The sequence below is a fragment of the Parasteatoda tepidariorum genome, chromosome 7, assembly GCF_982258835.1.
Source record: "Parasteatoda tepidariorum strain Cologne lab strain chromosome 7, Ptep-v5.0, whole genome shotgun sequence".
Taxonomy (NCBI): domain Eukaryota; kingdom Metazoa; phylum Arthropoda; class Arachnida; order Araneae; family Theridiidae; genus Parasteatoda; species Parasteatoda tepidariorum.
The window spans coordinates 44394981-44420500 of NC_141761.1; the positions used below are offsets into that span (position 1 = coordinate 44394981).

The 25520-nt window shown below is 28.1% G+C and overlaps 2 protein-coding genes across 3 annotated transcripts in view; one reads left to right on the forward strand and one right to left on the reverse strand.

Annotated features, from left to right (window-relative positions):
- The window catches only part of amon (prohormone processing protease amontillado), a 276980-nt gene that overhangs the window by 69310 nt on the left and 182150 nt on the right, over positions 1–25520 (forward strand). The gene's annotated exons all lie outside the window — the stretch shown is intronic.
- Positions 6988–25478, reverse strand: LOC107452679 (uncharacterized). 2 transcript variants are annotated; one of them, XM_016069237.4, is made up of 4 exons: positions 25340–25478; positions 21855–21956; positions 20696–20801; positions 6988–7166 (listed from the first exon to the last, which is right to left on the reverse strand). In XM_016069237.4, the coding sequence occupies exons 2-4, from the start codon at positions 21952–21954 to the stop codon at positions 7058–7060; spliced, it is 315 nt and encodes a 104-aa protein (XP_015924723.1). In that variant the 5' UTR covers positions 21955–21956; positions 25340–25478; the 3' UTR covers positions 6988–7057. The 2 variants fall into 2 exon arrangements, with proteins under 2 accessions (XP_015924723.1, XP_015924722.1); XM_016069236.3 differs by lacking the exon at positions 6988–7166 and adding an exon at positions 17966–18125.

Genomic DNA, 25520 nt, shown 5'->3' on the forward strand with positions numbered 1-25520 from the left:
GCTAACATTGTTCGGTATAACAAAAGCTATGAAAATTAAAGATTTGCTACTTTTAACTGTCACGGGTAATTTCAAACATAATATACTTATTCTTATTTTTCTCAGCATTTCAATTTCAAGACACTTAAACTTATTGAACTCAGATAATAAAGCCTTTTGTTGACAAATATTGATATTAATTATTATTTTTTGACATTTTGTTTGAACGCAAATTATTAATTCTCTAACTGTATATCATTATACTTTAAATGAAAAAGTCATAAAATTTATAAAAACAGTCTCATGATATGCTATGGTATGAGGAGAGGTTGGGCAATAACAGCAGCTAGATGCTTTAAATGTACAAGAAGGATATGTTTGCCGTCCGGCCTGTGAAGGGGGCAGGGAACTGTCCTTGCATCAGAAAGGTCCTGGGCTCGAATCCCGGGCAAGGCATGGATGTTTCTTTCTCTCTCTGTGTGTTCCATGTCCTTTCTCCTTTGTGTGTGAATGTGACCCGCCCTATAAACGGATTGTGGTTGTGTGAATGGCGTGGCAGAAGTCGAATTCCTGGCCATAGATGGCGCCACTGAAAAACAGGAAAAATCGTCCCCCCCCCGTGCCTAAACAGGCATATGACAAAAAAAAAGGATATGTTTGTGTATTTAAATTCAAAACCTAGATTAGTCAAGTCTCAAATCATGGATCTGAATATATTTCGAAAAGAAAAAAATTTAACCGCAAAAATGTTTCGTCTAAGGCGTAAATGTTTCGTATAAATAAAACTGATTGGCAATCAAATATCCATTTTAATTACCAATTAAACATGCCGTATAAGTTAAAACACTGATTTTGACGTAATACTCATTTACTTGGTTATGCTGTTTTTTGTTCAACAACAACGTCATTAAGCTAAGTTACATTTTAAAAGTTTATTTTCTGCATTAAAATATTATTTGCTCCGTTAGATCTTTGTAATTCAAGAAATTTAGAATAGTTTAAATTAGTTTCGTTTTAGCGAAAGAAAAAAAATCCTTACAAGTAAAATTCATTCGCTCTCAAGAGAATATTTTAATTGCTAACACAACAATAATAACTTTGTTAATGCGCTAATTAGAGCTAATTTGAGCTAATCAGCATAGTTGTTTTGTTTAAAATGCTATTATATATTGCATTGAACTTTTTAATAACAAATTCACCACGATAACTAATTTCGACAAATATGAAAGATTTCTCAAAACGCTCAGGAACTAAAAGTGCAAAAATTAAATTGGAAATGTAAAAATGTTAAATGTAAGAGAAAATTTAAAAATTTAATTAACATTTTAATTAACTGGTTTAGGGCACAAAAAACCTGCACTTTATTGATTTTCTTAATCCTAAGAAAAAGAATACATTTTTCTTGTAAAATATGGATTTAATTTTAAAAATAATGGTTTTTTGATACTTATGTACGCTACCCTACAATGATTGAAGAGACACTTTCAGTTTTTGATATTTTTTTTTCGAATTTCTCCAGAAACACTAAGAAAGTTATTTTATAACTTTTAAGATGTTATGTCATGCGGGTTTTCATACTCATCAATATATTTTAAGGCTTTCAGAGCTTTGAGAGACAAGCAACAAATTACGAACGTAAAATAATGTTCTTGAACATTCTATGCCAGAAAATATGGCAAAAAGTTTGTAACTTGTTTCGAATACTTTGGATGTTATAGCAACAATGGTTTAAATTTTCTTAAACCAGGGAAAATATTCATGAAAATATGAATATTTTAATACTTACGTTTTCATACTATTACTATAAAAAATATTCAATAAAATTAAACAAAATTTTTATGTAATTTTTAATTAATGAAAATCTATCCTTTTGAATTTCAAAATAATGTGTTAAAAAATTGTGCAAGATATGAGCATTTAAAGTAACCTTTTCATACTGCACATGCGCAAAAAGATTTGAAATGTGTTTTATCATAATTTCGTGTAGAACTGTTTTTGTTAACTTATGAAATAGTTTGATTTGAATATTATGAAAGTTTAAAAAGCTTCCAGTGTTTTTCTTTTAATGTAATTTTTTTCAAAATTTTGACAGGATGCTCTGAATTTTCTACACATTGAACATTTTATTTTGTACCATAAAAAAAGGTTTATTAACGTCAGAATTTTATTTTCCTATTAAATTAATTAAAAAATTTATTCAGCAAATAAAATTAAAAAAAATTCTATAGCAATCGAGCTTGTAGAACTTCAAAGGATCATGAAATGAAAGATAGTGCCCTTTTTTACAAGTATCAAATACGTATACTGAATGCAAAATTTTTCCGAAGTGTGGGGCAAATATTTCCACTTATCGAAGGTACAGCACTTTTTCCTAATATTTGTAAGGATTTCGTAATCTATTTATTTTATTATTATTATTTTTATTCTATTATTATTTTCAATTCATTGTTATTTTTATTCTACTATGTATTATTTTTATCCTATTATTATTTTTTTCTATTATTATTTTTATTCTATTATTACTCTTATTCTATTATTAATCTAAATTTTTCGATTTTGCTGGATAGGAAAAATTTTAGAAAAAGTAGTTATTTGTTTTTCATCATTATAATTTTTTAGGTTGATCTTGCTTCCTTAGATCGAAAATATTATTTTCGCAAACATTGCAAAATTAAATTTATGACATTGTGGAAAATCAAATTTTTAACTAATTATGAAAAAAGTATTTCAAGTTACAATTTACCAAATTTGTTATATCAAAAGAGCAGCTTGGTTTTCAAATATTATTTAATATCTAAAGAAATTATTTGGATTCACAAATAGAGTCGAAATTCTTAACGCGTTAAGAAAAATTTCAAAATTTAAATTGAATTTATTATTATAAAAAATCACTGCTTATATTTTTAATATATATATATATATATATATATAATATTTCCTTGACTATTTATTGAATATTTAATGACTCTATGAAATTATTGATGAAAATTTTAAATAATAATTTTTATATTCAAAAAACTAAATGTTTTAAACGAAATTGTTATGTGTTGGAATCGATAAATGCTTTTAAATGCAACTTCTGTTTCCAATTTGAAAAGCTAAATTAAATTTAATCGTTAAATATTTTTTTACATTAAAGAAAAATTAAAAATTTAAAAAAGCATTAAAAAGTGCCGAAAATGAAAATTATCTGAAACCGTATTCAGAAACTCTCCCAATGTTTTGGAAAATCTGTGCTCAAACAGACGAGTTCTGTAAATGCCAGTAATATCTATATAGTGAAATTGTATTCAGAAAGTCACTGATATTTTTCTGTGATTACTGTGTAAGACGGATTATTTCAGATGTTGTCCCTGGAAGCGGTCTGTCGAGTAAGCAGTTTATATCTAAGCATTATCTTCGGAATGATGATTTTCTGCGAATTCAACGTTTTAAAGTTTCAATTGTGTTAACTATGATTGCTTTCTTCATTCTGTTATGCTATGCCTAATTACAGATTGAGTGTCTTATTTTTTTAAGTAGACTTTAAGGTTTACCACGCTAATTCTTAACATGTTCTTAGGCCTAACCTCTATTTTGATGGAAGAAAGAAAACAGATTTTTGGTTAAATTTCTTCATTTTATCTACAAAATAATAAGGTGGCAATTTTTGCCAACTATATCATTTAAGAGGAGACTTCTCTGAGAGTCAAATCTTAAAACGTTGTCTAGATGACTCGTATTCTCCAGATTTTTTTGGCAACTTCAATTAATTGATTGATCACGTAACTATTAAAAAAATAATAATTTTATAGTCACCTAAACTATTGATCTACAACATTTTATGCTATTTTGCAATAAGCGTTTCTCCGCCGTACTAATTTTAATTTTTTTTTCACTTTTTTAATTTTGCCTGCTTTAGTGCTGATTTTAAATATGTTTTTCCCCTTTGTGGTAATTCATTTTTTGTTATAATTTTTAATGTTACAATAAAACTTTTCTGATTTATTTTTACCCATTGGTTAAATGGGTCTTGGTTAGTATTTGTTATTCAAAGATATTATTTGTTATTAATAGTTATTATTTGTTACATAGTATTATTGTATACATAGTTATTCGATTGGAATTTCAATTAATAAAAAATAAGTTGGCGTCCACACAATTTTCAACTGTGTTCAAGAGTAATAGTAAACAGTGCGCATGCGTCGTCATTGCATGCGTTGTTATGGCAACCGCTGCTGTTTTTCTTTTAATTTTCATGAGCAGGCATTTACATAATAATAATTGAAAGTAAGGCGGTTATATTGCTTTTATTATTAACGTATAAATCACGCTTTGCTGTGATTTCAATATAAATATGAATGCTGAAGAATGAAAAGTATTTTGTGACGTCTTGAAACACGTACATAGGACGCACACGTAGATGTCTTGAGAAACCAATCCGATGACAAGCATCAATTGAGACAGTTTTTGCAATCATGAATTAAAATTTTGTGGCGTTTAATGGAGTCAATCCAGAAAGGAAAAATATTTGACCAATGGGTACTCAGCGATCGTAATAGGACGATCACAACTTTTATTTTTTAGTTTTATCTTTTTTACACTGTTACTTTGAAATATTACTTCTTCAAAATTTTTATACTTAGTAGGGTAAACCAACCAGTGAAGGAACACTACCCAGTGAAATAACATTTCCTACATATTGATTAAAAATAAGAATTTGAAAGGTTTTTTTTAGATATATTGGTAACAATAAGTTACTGCCAAACAATAGGAAATCATCTAGCAATGTTCTGGATTACCTGGTTAAATAGACTTATCTGGAAAAATTTTTGAATTTGTTATTATCTCTGCAACACCTTGCTTCTTTAAAACAATTATAAGGTGAGTTTTTGTATTTGTATGTTTGAAGTGGAATTAATTGCATGTAATAGTTTTATTTTTCTCACTGTGAAAAAGAGGATTCAAAATAAAGTTATTGAAGTTGCGTTTTATTTTTTAAAGCACCATAGCATAATAAAGTACTGAGATAAGGGGGTGTTTATTCACTGGATCACCAAACGCTGAAAAACCAGTGAAGGAGCAAGTGTTCCTTTACTAGTTTTTTTTTCTAAGTTATTGAAAATAAAAGATAAACTTTAATTTTCTTGTACCTTTAGTGATGTTCCGCATCAAAAGTATGTTAAAAATAGGAAAAACAACATTAAACCAGTGAGGAAACAGGTATGTTCCTTTACTGGTCATAGATTTCCCAGTGAATGAACAGCATTCGTTAATATGGTGACACTTTAATTTTCAATTCATGATTATAAAAAAAGCTTACATTTTCCAAGTATTTATACGTTATAATTTCAAGAATAGCCCTGTTTTTAAATATTTGTATGACTTATAAATTCATAAAGAGCATTAAAAAATAACCAAAATTAAGTGTTCCTTTACTGGGTGTTCATTCACTAGTAAGAGCTGTTCCTACTACTTGTTATTTTAACCTCCAAAACTTTAAAACAATATTATGTAAGTTCTCTGAAATTTTTTTACATGATTTGCAATTAGAAACAAATATGATGACACTGTCATTTAACTAAAATTACGAATTTTGAAATTAATATGATTTTTTTAAAAGGCAAGCGAAGCTTAAGTGTTCCTTCACTGGTTAGTTTACCCTGATTGTGATTTAATTTATAAATTTTAAAAATTCCTTATTGAAATGTATATTAATTCCTAAAAGTTACATTATTACCCTCATTATCTTATTGCCTATTTAAGTTATTTCTATATACATTATCACCAATAGACTTGTCTTTCAATTTTCAATTGTTATTCATGGATATTATTTGAAAGAAACTGAAGTTTTCAATTGGAATTTCAATTCATCAAAAGTAAGATGGTATTTATCGATGTTTAAAAAACTTTATTCTTGTCCTACTTTAAGAATGAATGTACCTTCTAATTGTGCAATCTTTATCAGAGGTATTCATATACGAAAGAGTGATTTGGTGGTTGTTGGAAAAATTAAAGGTAACCAGCTGAGTGATTCTCTCAAAACGAACTTAACATTTGCATAGAATAATAAACTCAATTTAATTAGAAAAAGGTGAACAACTTTTAACGTTTTTTTTAATTTAAAACAACGATAAATATTATTTACAATCATTCTTCATTTTATTCGCTTTCATACATTTATTTATTAAAATATCAAGCTGTTACATAGGAAACATATAGTATTACGTCTTTTAGGGTTTGCTGGTTGTTATAGAGTATTTAGGAAAGAACCAAAGAGGTGTGTGAAAAAAAATGTCAAAACTTCTTGGATTTTTTACTTTTAATATCTGTACATGTTGTATCTATAACGATAGGATTACCAAACTGAATTATTAAGCTAAAAAATTAAGCTCCAAAAACTAAAAAACTGGTGTTATGGAAAATTGATAATTCACCGCTTTACCTTTTCAATTTAATAATCTAAGAAAAAAATTCCTTCGCGAAGATTCTCCAACAAAAATAATTTTTTAATTAATTGGTAAGGCAGAAAGGTGAACTTGCGAATGCTCTGTTGGAAATTTTGCTTCCTGTCTAGTTTTCTGTGGACTCTGGTCTAACTGTCTAGTCTTCTGTGGACTCTAAGTTAGCTTAACTTAGCTTAGCACTATAGTGGGGAAATATCAGTTTATAAAACAGAAAATTTCCTAGCTAAAAATGGAGAAGTTACGATAGTTCTTCCTCTAGAACTTCCGATTTATGAGGTGAATTAGAAACTACAAATTGATATAACTATTTTCTGCTTATTGTCACTTAACATGAAGATACTGAAGTAGTTTATAATACATCAGTGTTTCACATTATATTTACCTCCTTTACGTGTATATTATATAATGTGGATCGTAATAATAGTACTTATCATTGTTGCATATATTTTTCTCAGAGTAAGATCTGAGATTGTATTATTATTTCTAATAACTCAAACACATTATAAAAAATTGTTTAAAGAAAAAACAACTTCTACTACGTGAAATAACAAAAAAATCAAACAGAATTTTTTTTCTAATTTCTTTTTCTAATATAACATTGATTGTTATTTATAATAAATATTCTCTTCTTACTAACCAACCATGAAAAAGTTTTTACAGCCTTCTCCAGGTTGTGGGCAACAATCAGGATAATTGCCAGGTGGTCTGACAGTTGTATCGCAGCCTTTAATATATCCGCATCTGAAATTTTAAATTGAAAACAATAAACCGACAAGCAAAACAAAAAATAAGTTATGCATATGTTTATGGTAGTGGTACTTATTCCTCTTGGCCCAGAACAAGGCTAGACCAAGTCCAGGAGACCGTTCACCGACAGAAAATCAAACACCATCTGCGGATCCTCCAAAATAAAATTTTTTTCCAGTCCCATACAGGTCAGCAAATGATCAGGTGAAGCCTGGTGAGCACTACATTTTAGGCATACAGGGAACGTCTTTTGATCCGGAACAAATGTTAGTCCGCGGGTATGACCAGTGATTAGTTTTGTGATAGGCATATGTTTATATATCCAGTAATTAAATTAGTGGTGAGGAGGAGAACCTGTGTGTTTTAAGCTGGAAATTGTAGTGTTCATGATATATGCATTTACAGGGATGAACAAAATGATAAAAACACATGTCTACAAATACAGTTTTTCATCTTTTTCAAGAAATACAAAAGGTGTCGCTTTATAACTTCAGATATATTTAGATCATGCAATTTCTCATACACATCAATGATGTTTAAAACTTTGAACGGTTTGAGGGATCGACAATAAATTGCAAGCTGAAAAAAGGGTTTTTAAACAACCTATGACAAAAAATGTAGTAACAGATTTGTAACTTGTGGCAGTTATTTTGGTTGTTATGTGTAATAATTGCCCAAAATTTTGTAATCCTAGCTTAAATATTTATGAAGATATGGACTACTTTTTTGTTGACATTCTTATTTTTGAAATTTCGTTCGGTTTTTATTTAAATTCCCCCATGTCTCCCAAGGCAATTTTGTTAAGTCAGGCAATTTTGTCAAGTCAATTTTGTTTAATTCCATTTTTTATACTTTTTATGGAACGCTTTATTAACGTAAATCAACCTTGAAAATAGCTTGCATACTGCTAGCATGTTTGCTGATAAAAATGCTTGCATACTGTTTTCAATAAAATTCATTTTATAACCTTCACATTTTCCCCTTAGGAGATTTAGAACTTCTTATCTAAATGTATTTACTGGACGTTTGCGTATATTTGCCTAAGGGATGCACTTTTACTTACGTTGCTATACTGACACCTGTCTTGCTGCAATAACCTCGGACGCAATCATCCGCGTATCCAGTCTCGCCTACCTTGATTGTCCCAAACGTGTCAGAATGGCAGTTACCTAAAATAAAATTGAAGTTACAATACTTTAAAAGAGAAACTAAAATCTATGTAGAGCATTTTTTTTATTTACTTTATTTTCAATGAGCTGCACAATCGGTCTTGCCGATGAGCAGACCTAGTGCGTTCTCCAGAGGGGGTATCCACTCTTTCAGGACCACCACATTGGGTGAGATGCCGTTGGTCATGTTAATTTGGACGTCTAGTTTCTGCCTCACTAGATGGCAGCACCGAGACTCTATTTGGAGGCTAAAGTGCACTAGGAATTTAATTTTCCCGGAAATGTCAAGAGCCAATATGGCAGTCCAGGGATCTTTTACATGCCGCATAATCATACGTCATGGCCGCTGAGGATTTTCTGCATCCAGAAAATCCGGTGTCTGGGCCGGGGATCATAGAATGTAGAACATAGTATTGTATAGATATGTAGAGCATAGTATTATAGTATTATAGCAGCTAGTTTTCGCAATAATTATGTGTCCAAATGAGTATAGGATAATACTTTGTATTTAGTATGAATAAATCGAAACAACGCAAATGAAGTATACATAAAGGTATAAAAATGGACAATTGAAATTTTGTATCCATGAGCAAGCAAATTTTTCAGTGATTATAGAAGGTTTACACTTACGGAACTAAAACTTTAGTATGCCAATTTTCAGTGATGTGATTTATACACAATGTTTTGCTTTATTAAAGAACTAAAAATATTTAAATAAGTCATATGAATTAATATTGCGCGATTCTGATGTAAAAATTTCGTAAAAATGTTTTTTCTTATCTAGGAAAATTTCGCACTGACAACGTAAAAGACCTCTAAATTAAACTACTTAACCATTGCTACTTAAAAATTAGGTTAGTTAACTATAGAGTCAGAAGCATGGTAAATGTTAACATATTCTAGTAGTTTAGTTCAAATGTTTTTCTCAGTATCGAATTACAATTATTATTTTCTAATTTAGCTGTAAAATTTATTTAAAAAATAGTTTAATCAGTTAGTGCGTAATGTAATACCTAAAATTATACGTTGAGAACATTTAGACAAATAAAGTAAATTAGATTTTAGGATATTTCATTTTAAAATTGAAGGAATAATAAGATAACTCATTTTGAGTTTTTAGGTTAAGTAAACAAGTCCTGCTATGTTGCCCTAAGAGCAAATGCTGTATTTTTAAATTATCCTGTTTTCGCCCCTAACTATGATAGAAACAAAATTCAAATAATTTTTGAGGGATAAAAATTAATTATTTTATTCTATGTAAAAGTCTTAAGTTTGCTTTAGTTATAATGGTTTAAAACGAATTTTGATACCGAAGAAATTGCGAATGTTTTTTCCGTCTAAATTAAGTTCTAAACTAAAACTGCTGAAACTGAAATATATACTAAAACATGAAAAGGAATACCTTTCAGTTAAACGTATGTATGTATAATTTAATTTCATTTTAATAATTTAACTACGTAAATTCAGAATTTAAAGAATTTTATTATTTTACTATAACCATATTTTGCGAAAAAACATTTTCAAACCTTATTTTTTCCCTTTAAAGCATTAAAAAGCTATGCATTTAATGAACGATAGTTGAAAAAAAATCATATATACCATCTGATATGTGTCTAAAGGATCAAAAGCGACTGCACCGTCGCTGTTTTTGAAGAGTAATGTAATTCCAAGACAAAGCAGAATGATGGAGTACCGATACATAGCTAAAAATAAAGTATTTTAACATGGATTTATTATTATAGAAAATATAGAAAATATAAAAAATAGTTTTTCAACAAACAAAATTTTGAAGTTTAAATTTTTTACTTTCAACTTTCAATTAAATTCAATCAATTAAATTAATATCACTTATTAGTAAATTTTTATCAGTATAAAAAATACACGAATTTGAGGAAAAAAATTACACTAATTTTGTTTTTTGAATAACCAATTTTTTAGACTTAATAAATTTAAAACAACTAAACCTTTACACTCACCTAGCTATGAAAGAATATCGTGCAGTGATTAGCTTTCAATCAAAAATTGCCTGAGTTACATGTTTAGAGGCTTCAAATTTATACCAATGGTAGTTGCGAAGTCTAATAAAAAAAAGTAGTAAAAAAATTATGTCAACATTTTTATCTTATAATTTTTCAATATCCATACAATCTTTTTCAGTGCCTTGTAGTATTGATCCAGATGGTACGTGATTACACTAGAGATTTACGATAATTGATTAAGGAATTTTAAAAAAAGCATCAAACATTTCAGCTTATTTTTAATGAAGCATTAATTGAAATTTAAGATAAAAAGTAAATATTGTCTAAAATAAAATTATATGGATTAGAATGAACAAGGTATTTTAAAACTATAAACACACACGCATAAATACACTGTTCGAATTTGCAATCTAAAACAGTGCTGAAACTACCGGCAGCACTCTGTCCGTCCAACTAACCGTAAAGTTCACGGTAAAGAACATTACTTGTTGTATACTGTTTTGAAATCGTATGCAACTAGTATGGTTAAAAAAACCATGAATACAAAATTCTACTTTTTTTTCACCATTCACAACTAGCATGGTTTCAAAGAGTAAAAAATAAATTTACCTTAACATTGCTGATAGGTTAGCACCATTTTGCTGTTTCCATCTGTAAGTGAATGAGAAAATCCTATTCTAATTGCCCAGGGTTACTAAGTAGGGAATGCAGGACACTGGAAACTCTTCCTGTGAAGGGAATGTCGGAAGGGAATGTCGGAAGGGAATGTCTTTGCTATAATATGCATTCCTCTAAAAGAAACTAAGCGGTTATATTAGGTCGGTCTAGTTGACAGTTTTTCTCTCAGTTATCAGTTTCAATACCATGTCTTTTATAGTTATTCGACTGCTTCATTTGAATATGGTAAAATAACAATTAAATAAATTGTTACATGGGTGATTCTTCATAAACATGACAATTCGGACCAAAGCATTTCTTCAAATTTAAAGTCTTCAAAATAATCTAAATTTTTTTTGTACACTTCGTTAGTTACACTTATTAATATCTTACAGACAGCAGTGTAGTTTATTGACATTTGCTTGAGAAAAAGAGAATAAAATAGATATTCACCAAATCTTGAATGCCAGGAAAATGACATATTAGCTTAGAAGTTTAAAAAACAGTCATTTTAAGTTAATAGTAAGTAACTCAACTTAAGCCTTTATCTTAGATGGACCATAAATTGCTTAAATTAATTCTTTATATCCACTGTAGAAAGAATCAAAAAAATTTTGTTGCTGATATGTACAGAATAAAATTGTGTATAATAATCAATCATTAAATAAATAAATAACTTTAATTAAATCCAAGCATATTACAATCATACATAAACTTCGTATTAGGGTAATATTTGCTTTCCCTTCTTACAGTATTAGCAATTTAAAAAAAATTCTGGCAACACTTCAATGTCCTGGCATTCATAAGCCAGGAAAATGACAGATTTTCTTGGGGCAAACAACTTATTGACAGAAAAAATTATTTTAAACAAATTTTTTTGTAAATAATACCCCCTGCGTATATTCTAGAAGAGCTTACACCGGTTGAGATAAAAAAAAATTAGATATTGAAAATTTTATGGGAAGTTTTGAAGCTAGTTATTACTGGAAACATTGTTTGGGACATGACAGAAACATGAAATTGTGAAATTCAATTAAATTTTTTAACTATACAAAACAGTCAATGCTAGTGCAAAGTCATTTTAAAATGCTAACAGCAATGCTATTTAAAAAAAAAATTTTAAAAAAATAAAGTTCTTTTAGTATTATAGCATTAGATCTTGGAGCAAGGGACAGTGAATTGTCATATTTCGTGAGAATCACCCATATAACCATTTTCTCCGAAAAATTTCTAAAAGTATAGTAATTTAAAAGAATTCGCTTCTTAATACTTCGTATATTGCATAGATTTGCTCCATGCATCAACTCTCAATGATAGTTCATCATCAATCAAGTTACAATGTAATATTATCATTCACCGTCACAAATTGCTTTAATACATACCAAAACAACTCATGAAGTTCGTATGTTACAGTTAAAGTATTAAATCCGGTAAATATTAATAATAACCAACGAAGTTTGGTCAATGTGATTAAACGGTTTAGCCGAACAAAATGAATAGTAACCGCTTCTTTCTGTCAAAGTGAGAAATAAAAACGCGAAAGAATGACATTGACCAAATTCATTATTTTTTATTAATAATAATGTTATGTAATATACTTTCGGTATGTAATGAATAATGTTGTGTGTAATTAATAATAATTATTAATAATGTTACGGCTAATATGATAAATTTACATAAATTATTCATTTTAACCAGCTTATTTGGTTATTACCTGTAAGTGTAAAGTTAAAAGAAATTATGACCAATGAGAACAAAGGCACCAGTAGAATCTCTCCGATTCCAGACATTTATTCAGCAGTATACACAGAAGTGCTGCAGTAAGTATTTAAATATGCAAACTGATTGTTACCAACGTCAAGGATAAAACATGGCTATTTTATTTTGTTTTCCTTACTTTTATATTGTTTTCCACTTAACTATTTTATTTTGTTCTGAACATAGCTATTTTAGTTTGTTTGCCACAAAGATATTTTATTTTGCTTTAAACATAGTTATTTTATTTTGCTTTCTTCATAGCTGCTTTATTTTATTTTTTTCTGCTCATCAGAAATTACATAGTATTCAGGCGTAGGAAAAAAAACATACAACATATGGCAACTATTCATATGTCTCTAATCAATTTTGGCATACTTTATATTTTTTTACTCTAATGTTGTTGTTGACTTATGCCTGCTTAGGCAGAGGGGGTGCGATTGTTCTTGTTTTACAGTGGCGCCATCTATGGCCAAGGATTTAATTTTAAACGAACAGGGACAGTAAGTGTAATACTATAAGTGCACAGTGTATGTGTATAGTGTAATATTTTTTTATTACACTGTAAAACGATCAGAAAAACAAGTTCTGTATATTTATTTATACACCGTGTCCCAAGATTTACGAAGCAGTAATTTTAGCACACATTTATTTTTTATTATTTTTTATTGATTCATAAAGTTTTCAGTATAGGTTTATTCATGGTGCACCATATCAGGTAATTGGGGTGCTTTGCAGTGATGTCAAGCAAGCAATCTTTGGTCAAAATATTACTCATTACTTTATCCGAAAAAACGGGGCATCTTGGCATAAATTTTTAAATTAAGAAAAGTTCAATAACGTTAAATCGCTTGATTTGGATGACCGATTACGATAACCGAAATGGAGATTACTGAACCTGGAAATGGCTCAATAATTCTCAAAATACTGTGCAACAATGAAAAAGCGTTGTATGTTCATTATATTAATCTTGTATTACCTGCTACCACTTTGTCTTTTTTTTTTCATATTAAAATACAGATAGTGCAAAATTAAAACCACATACCATTTAGATACAAAAAAATTATGATTAATGTGGGATCGTTCTGATATACTGTCCCTGTTTTATTCGTTTGACTATATTTTAATAATTCACATGAATGGCAATTCAACTTGAACCATATTTCTGCACTAACATACATACGTACCATTATCGGTATTAAGAGGTTCAATAAATGTAAAACATTTGACCCTTGGTACAAAAATGAATAACCCCAGAAGGAGAAATATACAACATGAATACGTCATTACTTTCTTTCTTCTTAGCGCAAAAAATTAAACAAAATAAAGGTTGATCAGCTTTTTTTAATAACACTAGCAGTAACACAACTGAAAATAACTTTTAACAATGAAGGTTTGAATTGAAGATAAACAATGAAGTAAAATTTTCAACGCTCTCTGTTGCCATGCGATCATTCTTACTGAATCACGATCAATTTATCTAAACATTTCCTTTTATTTCCCATCAATTCTTTTCAGGATAAAATTAAGCTAATTTCTTTTCGAAATTCTGGAAAATAGATAGCCATGTATTGCGAAATCACCCACATATATTTCTTATTAAAATATATAGAACAGTAGAAAACTGAGCTTTGTGTCGTCTGTTCCTGTTTTATTCGTTTCTTATATTTTTTAATTCACATGAATAGCACTTTAACTTGAACCATATTTCTGCACTAATGTGCATACTTACCATTATCAGTATTAAGAGGTTCAATACATATATAACATTTGACGCTTGTTAAAAAAATGAATAACTCCTGAAGTAGAAATATACAACATGAATACATCATTAGTTTTCTTCTTTTTAGCGCAAAAAACTAATCAAAATAAAGGGTGATGAATCTTTTTTTTTAATAAAACTAGCATTAATGCCATTAGCATTTACAAATATTTTTTCAAAACACTAGCACTATCAGTAACACAACTAAAAATAACTTTTAGAATGACTAAAAAAACTTTTAACAATAGAGATATGAATTAAAGGTGAACAATGAAATAGAATTTTCAACACTCTCTGTTGCCATGCGATCATTCTTACTGAATCACGATCAATTTATTATTTTCCATCACCACTATCTTCCCATTAATTATTTTCGTGATAAAATTAAGCTAATTTCTTACGAAATGCTGGAAAAGAGATAGCCATGTATTGCAAAATCACCCACATATATTTCTTATTAAAATATATAGAACAGTAGAAAGCTGAGCCTTGTGTCGATTCGAAATGCTTTCTAACTAATTCGTTGTAACCATAATGTAAACCAGTTTTCGTACTTCTAACTTAACATTTTTTAATGAGATACTTAAGACCGGTAAGATGATGCCTGCAACCATAAGTTTTCTTTTTTGCTTCATTGATCGAGTCTTTTTTTCCTCTACTAAATTAAAGTACATCTAAACACTAATTAATGTACATTTTCTACTACGTAAGGAAAAAAAAACGTATACAAAGAATCAGATTTTCCTTCTCATTTAGGTACATTTATTGATAGGCATAATAAAATAAACTGAATGGATTGAAAGATAATTATCGATATGAAAAACTATCTAATGAAATGAAAACCAATTCAGGCATGCCCATTGGGCAGAAAAACACATGTTCAAGAAATAAGGCAGTTATTACTGATGTATGAAGTTGTAATTAGCGAATATTACAAAAGTTATTCAGTTAGGAATTTTGAGAGAAATACACTATACGTTTGTTTATGAATATAATTTTATAGTGCAAATCATACACTTCAGAATTTTTTTAAACACAAAGTAAACAAAGAAAATGGATTCGAGATACAAAATGATGTTGTAACTTGGACCAACATATGTTGTATCTTAAACCAATGGATATTTTTCTTCTTGTAACTTTACAGTTGATTGAATTTAAATAATCCAAATAAAATTCCTTTTTCTTGAAATCCAAATAAAAACTTTCAAATAAATCAAATTTATCAAAAACGAAATACATAAAATAATAATCTTTTCTTGGAGTATTTCAAAAATGCATACCTTTTCTAAGAGCATTAAAGTTTCTACGTATTTGCACATACTTGACACAAAGAAATATATTTGTGCTATCTATATTTGTTGCACATATTCTAGACTGAATTAAGGTACAAAAAACTTTCCCTTTAGTGATTTTGTTAGGCCTAACAAAAGAATAATTTTTTCTTAGAAAATATGATTTAATTTTAAAAATAATGGCAATTTGATGCTTATCTACACTACCCTACAATGATTGAAGAGACACTTTCAGTTTTTGAAATTTTTTTTTTTCAAATTTCTCAAGAAACACCAAGAAAATTATTTTATAACTTTTAAAGCTTTTATGTCATGCAATTTTTTTCAGAACTTAGATGACCGGTAACAAATGACGAGCGTAAAATAATGTTTTTGAACATTATGGCAGAAAATATGGCAATAATTTTGTAACTTGTTTCGATTACTTTGAATGTTATAGCAAGAATGTTATAAATTTTCTTAAACCTGCTTAATTATTCAGGAAAATATGAATATTTTTATACTCACGTTTGCATACTATTGCTATGAAAATATTCATGAAAATTAAATAAAATTAATGCAGTTTTCAATTAATAAAAACATATCATTTTAGTATTTAAAACTAATTTGTTAAAAAGTGTACAAGATCGGAGCATTTGAAGTGACTTTTTCATACTGCACAAGAGCAAAAAGTTTTGAAATTTATCTCTTCATATTTTTGTGAATTGTTTCGGTTAACTTTTGAAAAAGTTTAAGTTGAATACAGCGAAAATTTAAAAAGCCTCCAGTATTTACCTTAGAAGTAGTTTTTTTTAATTTTGAGAGGAAGCTCCGAATTATAAGGAATTTTCTGAACATTGAACATTTTATTTCGTCCCGTAAAACAAGATTTATTAACGACAGAATTTTATTTTCCTATTAAATTGATGGAAAAAAATCTATAGCACTTGAGCTTGTAGAACTTGACAGCAGCATGAAAAGATAGCGCTTTTTGTTACAGGTATCAAATATATATACTGAATGCAAAAGTTTTCCGAAGGGTGGAGTAAATATTTACACTTATCTAAGTTACAGCACTCTTTCTTAATATTTATAAGGATTTTGTAATCTATTTATTATATTCTTATTTTTATTCTGTTATTATTTGAAAGATATTATTTTTTTACATTATTATTTTTATTCTAATATTATTTTTTTACATTATTATTTTTATTCTAATATTATTTTTAATGTATTATTATTTTATTCCATTATTATTTTTATTCTATTATTATTTTTAATCCATTATTATTTTTATTCTATTATTATTTTTAATCCACTATTACGTTTTTTTGTCTAAAGCAACGATCAGTATAGTTTACATTCGATTTAATTTTTATTAGCTTTCATAAAACAGTATTACTTCTTTTACGGTTTTCTGGTTGTTATGGAGTATATGGGAAGAAATCAAAGAGTTGTGTGAATAAAAGTATTAAAACTTATTAGATTTTCTGCCTTCGAAATCTGCGCATGTTATATTTATAACGAGGGAATTACCAAACTGCAATCTTAAGCTAACCGGCTATTGAGCGAAAACTGAAAAACTGGTATTATGGAAATTTGAAATCTCACTGCTTTACTTTTTCAATGTAATATTCGGAGGGAAAAAAATCCTTCACAAAGATTTTCTGACAAAAATATTTTTTTTTTAAATAATTGGCAAAGAGATGAGTTCGCGAATATTCTGTTAAAAATTTTGCTTCCACTGTTTTTCAGTTTTCAGAGAACACTACATCAAAAGGATTATTTCAGATTTTAAAAGAGAAAACTCTCTAAACGGAAAATATCAATTTGTAAAACGTAAAATATCCTATATAAAAACGGAAAAATTACGACAATTCTTCCTCCAGAACTTTCGATTTAAGGTGAATTTGAAACTACAAATTGATACAACTATTTTTTGCTTATTGTCCCTTAACATGAATATATTAGAGTAGTTCATAGTACAACAGTGTTTCACATTATATTTCTCTCTCAGACATGTATCTTATATAATGTGGATCGTAATAATTGTACTTCTCATTGTTGCATATATTTTCTCAGAATAGGACATGAGATAGTTAAAGTTTTCGTAGTGTTATTTCGTAGCACATAAATGAGTTATTAAATACATTATTAAATTGATAAATAAGCAACCTCTACCACGTCAAATAACAAAAACTCAAGAGGAAAAAAATTTATTTCTTTTTCTCATGTAACATTAATCTTACTAACCAACCATCACAATATGTGAGCCACAGCCTTCTCCAGGTTGTGGGCAACAATCAGGATAATTGCCAGGTGGTCTGACAGTTGTATCGCAGCCTTGAATATATCCGCATCTGAAATTTTAAAATAATGAACCAGCAAATAAATCAAAACATAAACTATGCATACGTTCATAAATCCCGTATATATATATATATATATATATATATATATATATATATATATATATATATATATATATATATATATATATATATATATATATATATAATAAATACAAGAAAACACGAAGAAAGTTAAGAAAAAAAATAAGTAAAACCCTCTTTTTACACTCGATTTGCGCTTCTGTTTTCATTTTTTGTAATAGGACAATCTTTCTGAGAAAACGTTTTTAAATCATTCTTGAAAAATTTCCGTCCATGTCAGTTGATCTGATTTCGCTACTCGCTTTATAGTCCATTTTTACTGTTTTTTCTTTTTATTTTATTTTATTTTATTTTCTGTTTTTACATGCTATTTTTACTTATTTTTACTTTTTGTGTTCTATTTTATTTGTTGTAATTTTTATAAAAAAAATTTCTGAGTGCTCCTCACACTATTGTATTAATATATTTTGCTTTGGCTTTATTGATACAACATCAGAAAGCACTCTGTTTTATGGATATAATCGTGTGGGCTGATGAAAAGATTATATCTTATTTTTTTCCAGATTTTTTTCCCGGTTTTTTGAATAAAATTTCATCCTTTTCTTTTCTTTTTATTTTAAAAGGTTGTTTGCTATTTTTTTACTTATTATTTCCCCCTTTTTTCATATGTCTTTAATTTTTCTTTGTTTTATTCTTCATTTTGAACTTATATATATATATATATATATATATATATATATATATATATATATATATATATATATATATATATATATATATATATATATATATATATATATATATATATATATATATATATATATATATATATATATATATATATATATATAGAGAGAGAGAGAGAGAGAGAGAGAGAGAGAGAGAGAGAGAGAGAGAGATAACATAATAAATAAATACAAAAAGGAACACGAAGAAAATTAAGAAAAACAATAAGTTTCATTTATTGCGCATAACCTGCGAGTAAATAGAACTCATAAAATAAGTTCAAAATGAAGATAAAACAAAGCAAAATTGCAGATTAATGAAAAAAGAGGGGAAAAGAGAAATAATAATAAAAATAACAAAAACTGGGGGAAAAAATCCGAAAAAAAGGATAGAATTCTTTTTTAAAAATCCGGAAAACAAAAGATATAATCTTTTCATCAGTCCACACGATTATATCCGCAAAAAAGAGTGCTTTGTAATATTGCATCAATATAGCCTAAGCAAAAAATATATCAATACAATAGTGTGAGGAGAACTCAGAAAATTTGTGCAAAAATTACAACAAATAAAATAGAATACAATAAGTAAAATTAACACGTAAAAACAGAAAATAAAATGTAAAGAAAAACAGAATAAAACATAATCTATTAAGCGACTAGCGAAATCAAATGAACTTACATGAACGGGAAATTTTTCAAGAATGACTTAAAATATTTTCGTAACATGATTGCCAGATTGCAAAATATGAAAACAAAAGCGCAAATTGAGATAGAGGCGTAACTAGAAGAGTTTTGTTTTAAAGAGCGTTCTTACTGCATTACTGAAGTGCGTTTGATTTGTTAGTTACCAAGGATGGGCCCGAAAATGGATGTGCGCAGGGTAATATTATACTGGATAATTTAAAGAAGTTGATTATAAATAATTTTAGAAAATAAATATTTATTTAAGAAAAAAAAATTTAAAATAGAAAAGAGAAAGAAACATGAATTGCCTGTTTTGCACATAATTTTAGCCACGGATTTGCCCGAAATGGATTTCTTAATTTCTTAAATAAGTGGAATAAATTTCTTTGTTAATTTATACAATTTTTCCATATGCAAATCCATTTCGGGCAAATCCGTGGCTAAAATTATTTACTAAAAATATTTCTTTGCTAATTTATATCATTTTTTCATGTGCAAATCCATGTGAAATAACATACTTCTAAATTTATAAAATTATTCTCTAAGAATTTTTTGAGAACTATCAAAAAATGTGTGAATGTAGAAGTGTTTCTATTATTTCGTCCAACCCCTCTATATATACTATAGATCAAAAATTCCCTTTTAAGAGGAGCTGGATGCATGGCGCTGTTTTCTAGAGAGAAAATACTTTTCCCAGCTGAGCTTATTTAAGAAAATGATATATTTCATTAATCAGACATATAAACTAGTTTCTGATAATTCAACTTATTTTCCTAAATAATTTCCGTAATAACTTGTCAGGATTCGATAAGGTTATTTTTTTCTCTTTAGATAACAATTCCGGCATGCGTAAAAAATGCATTTTAAAATGTTGATTTTTTGTGTCTTCCTTTTTCGCAAAGACTTATTAAAAGTAATGATTATGGAACACTTTATTAACTTAAATCAACCTTGAAAATAGCTTGCATTCTGCTAACATGTTAGCTGATAAAAATACTTGCATGCTGTTTTCGTTAAAATTAATTTTATAACCCTCACATTTTCCACTTAGAAGCCTTCGAACTTCTTATTTAAAAGTATTTACTGAATGTTTGCGTATATTTGTGTAAAGGATGCGCATTTACTTACGTTGCTATACTGACACCTCTCTCGCTACAAAATCCTCGGACGCAATCATCCGCATAACCAGTCTCGCCTACCTTGATTGTCCCAAACGTGTCAGAATGGCAGTTACCTAAAATAAAATTGAAATTACAATGCTTATAAAGAGAAACCGAAATCTAGGCAGAACAGAGTGATATAGCAGCTAATTTCTACAATAATTAAATAACCAAATGAGCTTCAAAGTTACATTTATTAATTATACATTATCTGGTTTTTAGAGTTATATTTTTTATGACTACACATTTAGTAAAAAATACAGAACTGAAAGACAATTTTAAACGACTGAAGGGTTTTTATGCCATACTTTAAGGTATCGTGATAAATTATCACATTTTACCAAATTTCCCACTTTTGACATTATATTTTAAAACAATATTTTATCGTTAGTTTTACCAAAATCATCACCAAAGCGCGCCGGTAAAAATTACCGCACATTTATTCCCATGGAATCAGAAACATGGTAAATTTTATCATATTCGGGTAGTTCAGTCCAAATGTTTTTCTCAGTGTCTAAATACAATTACAATTATTAAAAAAATAGTTTAATCAGTCAGTGCGTAATGTATTTCCTAAAATTATATGTTGAGACCATTTATTCAAATCAAGTAAATTAGCTTTTAAGATATTTTATTTAAAAGTTGATGAAATGATGAGAAAAATCATTTTTAGTTTTTAGTTTAAGTAAACGAGTCCTGCTATGTTGCCCTAAGAGGAAATGCTGTATTTCTAAATTATCATGATTTCGCCTCTAACCGAGGTAGAAGCGAAATTCAAATAGTTTTAAAGTGATCAAAGTAATTCCATGTAAAATTTTATTCCATGTAAAAGTGTTAAGTTTGCTTTAGCTATAATGGTCTAAAACGAATTTCGACATTTTAAAAATTGTATATGTTTTCACCATCTAAATTCATTTTTAAATTCATTTGTAGTTTAATATATAGTACATATAATTTAATTTAATTTTAATAATTTAACTACGTAAATTCAGCATTTGAAAAATTTTATTATTTTACTATAATCATATTTTGCGAAAAAAACAAACATTCTCAAACCTTCTTTTTTCTTTTAAGACATTAAAAAGCTATGCATTTAATGAATGATAGTAAAAAAAAGACATATATACCATCTGATGTGTCTAAAGGCTCAAAACCGACTGCACCTTCGCTGTTTTTGAAGAGTAATGTAATTCCTAGACAAAGCAGAATGATGGAGCACCGATACATAACTAAAAATAAAGTTAAAGTATTCCACATAAATTTGTTATTATGGAAAATATGGGTATAGTGATATTGAAAGTATCTTTTATTTAAATGATGGTTGCAAGAAATCGTTCCCGATCTGAATATCATAAGATAGCAAAAAGATGTAGTATGACAGTGCAAATATCTCTCTATATCCGGGGATTTGAGGAAATCGGTCCTGAACTTAACATTATAGGATAGCAAATATGGGTAATATGATAGTGAAAGTATTTTTCTTTTGTCACGTGATGGCAAGAAATTGATCTGAATATTGATCTGAATTGATTAGAAGAAATCGGTTCTGAACTTAACAGTATAGGATAGCAAATATGGGTAATATGATAGTGAAAGTATTTTTCTTTTGTCACGTGATGGCAAGAAATTGATCTGAATATTGATCTGAATTGATTAGAAGAAATCGGTCCTGAACTTAACAGTATAGGATAGCAAATATGGGTAATATGATAGTGAAAGTATTTTTCTTTTGTCACGTGATGGCAAGAAATTGACCTGAATATTGATCTGAATTGATTAGAAGAAATCGGTCCTGAACTTAACAGTATAGGATAGCAAATATGGGTAATATGATAGTGAAAGTATTTTTCTTTTGTCACGTGATGGCAAGAAATTGATCTGAATATCATACATCAGCAAATCTTTCCTGATCAGGCGATTGCAAGGAATCAGTCTCGATCATAAGAGAAATTTTGTTATACTTACCATTGAAGATTACAGTGGCATTAGACTGACAAAAACTTTTGGAGAAATACTGTAAGCAACTGATTTGACTTAATGTTTGAATCCAAGTGAAACGCTCTTATGTGATCATTAGAAAATGCAAAATTCTGCTCCGCATGTCACTCAATATGCACTGCAAAAAACTTTGCTTGTAAAAAGAAACTAACTTATGTATTTCGCTAACCCTACGTGGAATCAGTTTGTCAAACATTATTTACTCGGTAAAATAATTTGAATATAAAAATATTCCTTCTGTGGAAGCAGTCAAAATCATCCTTGCTGCTTTCCTCCAAGAAAATCTCCTAGATTTCTATACAAAAAGTAATAAATTGAAAACTGCTTAAAACATTGGGAAACAGTTTTGAATAAATGAAGAAAGCATTGTTTGTGAACAAATGCTTTTTATGAATATGTACAACTTTTTCGGTTTCAAACTATTATTGCATTCAACTAATATTAAAGTAAAAGAGTATTATTTCTAACTAGTAACTGTAGTGCTGTATGAAATTAAAATCCAGTAACACATTAGTATTGACTGATTGATTCGGATTGCTTCACAATCTCTTTTTTTTCCTTGCTTTTCCATAAACAAGTTTTTAAATTAGAATTAAAATTTAATCAATTAAAAAATACTTAACATTTTTAATTGCAGATTTGATTTCATATGAAGCTTCCAATATGTAACTTAACATATGTAGCTTCCAATTCCACTTGAATAAAATTTAAATCTTATAATTTTAATCGGCTATCAATGCAATTTCAGACACGTACTTCCTTATTTAAATTCCTATTAAATTTTAGTTAACCTAAAAACTCGTTAAACATTTATAAAACCGAAACCAAACTGAAGCAACTGAAACCAAAGGGAATATTTAACAATGGTGCTATAAAGTAATTCTTAATATTGTTCTAGAATTTTAATAATATTTATTAACGTAAGCATACGTTGTCTGAATACAGTTCTACACAAACTTTATTATAGAAGTGAGTGTAACTTAATCGCCGTTCAATAATCGTAAAATAATTATTAGTCTTTATCATAAAATTTTACATAATAAGTTATTATTCTAGAATTTTCTTTTAATATTATATTCTTACTATAAAGTAATAATATATTCTTTTTATCAAGAAATCATACGATTACTTTATAATAAAGAAGCAAAACTTTCAATTTAAAGCTTTTAATTTAATAAAAGAATCAAAACCAAAAGCGTAATAATGCAATAGATGATGTTAAGAAGTGATGATAATTAAATATATCTAAAATCGTTAATAGGAATATCGTTATAGGATATATCGTTAATAGGAATAAAAATAGTTTAATAAGGAATAAAAAATTATATACGAAAAAATACCGCCGTAACTTTAATTAATTTATGGCTGCCAAATATCTTTTTTGTATGCAAAAAAATCATATGATATGATGAAAACAAAATGTATGTCCAATGAAAACACACAGAACGGCAATATTTTTTCACTGTAAACAATAAATATTAATTGAATTATGACTAGAATAAGCAATATAATATGATTAGTATACAGTAGTATGCAAAAGCAAAGCAAGAGCTTATTGAAAAAAATTTTTGAATCGATTTAGAATTTTACATTTATTTATAATGAAAATTGTCTTATAGTATTCATTAATAATTATTATCTGACCGTAACGTCTCCATCCAAGATGCAAATGCAATTGCTAAATCTGAACTAAGAGAAAAATCAATTCCAACGAAACGCATGATTTGTAAAAAAAAATGCAGATAGATCCACAACAAAAACTATAGCCAGGCTGAGCACCAATCATCACAGAGGCATGAAGATCGACAGTGAGGGCAGGAAGGTATATAGGAATTGTGAAAACTGCCCAGATGCACAGCTGACACCATGCCGCATCTTTGAGCGTCCAGCAATGAGTGCTAATCTGAAAGAAATAGGAGTCTTGCCGTCATTGATTGATCTTTATGAAGCAGAAGCAATAATTAAGACTCATGGAAACTAGAGCCCCTGAATTAGACAGGCCGACTCATCATCTATTTTTGCTCCAAAGAGCTAACATAAGCACAATACTAACATAACGTTAATTTGCAAACTTTTTTGCTCCAATATTACTTGATAGGTCAGCTCTGATAGTATAGGAGCCTTAATGGAAACATTTGATTCGGCTATGTCACAGACACGACAAAAAAATAATAATTATTATCACTTTTTATTTATAAAATAGACTCAAAATTAAAATATCAACAAGTCAGAATTTAAAAAAATGATTTTCGTAGTCTTGAATTATTTAAAGTGTATATTATTTAATAGTAGAAAATATAATTGCAGGACAAAAATCCTGAAAATGAAACTTTATTCAAAACTGCAGGCTACAATTAGAAAAACTTTAGGCATATTCAATAAAAACTACGACTTGTGGTTGGAAAAAAAAAGGTTCTTCAAAACTTATTTTTGAAATTTAAATGTTTTACTTTCATGTTTCAATTAACTTAATCATTTAAATTAGTATCACTTATTAGTAAATTTGTATCAGTACAAAAAATATACCAATTTGCAAAAAATAAATTCATTTTGTTTTTTGAAAAACCAATTCTTTAGACTTTATATATTTAAAACAACTAAACTTTGCACTCACCTAGCTATGAAAGAATATCGTGGAGTGGTTAATTTTCAATCAAAAATTGTCTGTGTTACATTTTTAGAGGCTTCAAACTTATATGAATGTTAGAGTTGCAAAAACTAATAAAAATAGTAGTAAAATAATTGTAATAAGTATTTGAGTCAACATTTGTATTTAATAATTTTTCAATATCCAT

What these genes read in the sequence shown, in the direction of transcription:
- LOC107452679 (XM_016069236.3), bottom strand. Translation starts at nt 21,954, where the DNA reads ATGTATCGGTGCTCCATCATTCTGCTTTGTCTAGGAATTACATTACTC. An exon ending in GCCTTTAGACACATCAGATG is followed by an intron (nt 20,802 to 21,854) that starts GTATATATGTCT and finishes ATTTTATTTTAG; the next exon opens with GTAACTGCCATTCTGACACG. An exon ending in AGAGGTGTCAGTATAGCAAC is followed by an intron (nt 18,126 to 20,695) that starts GTAAGTAAATGC and finishes TTAAAATTTCAG; the next exon opens with ATGCGGATATATTCAAGGCT.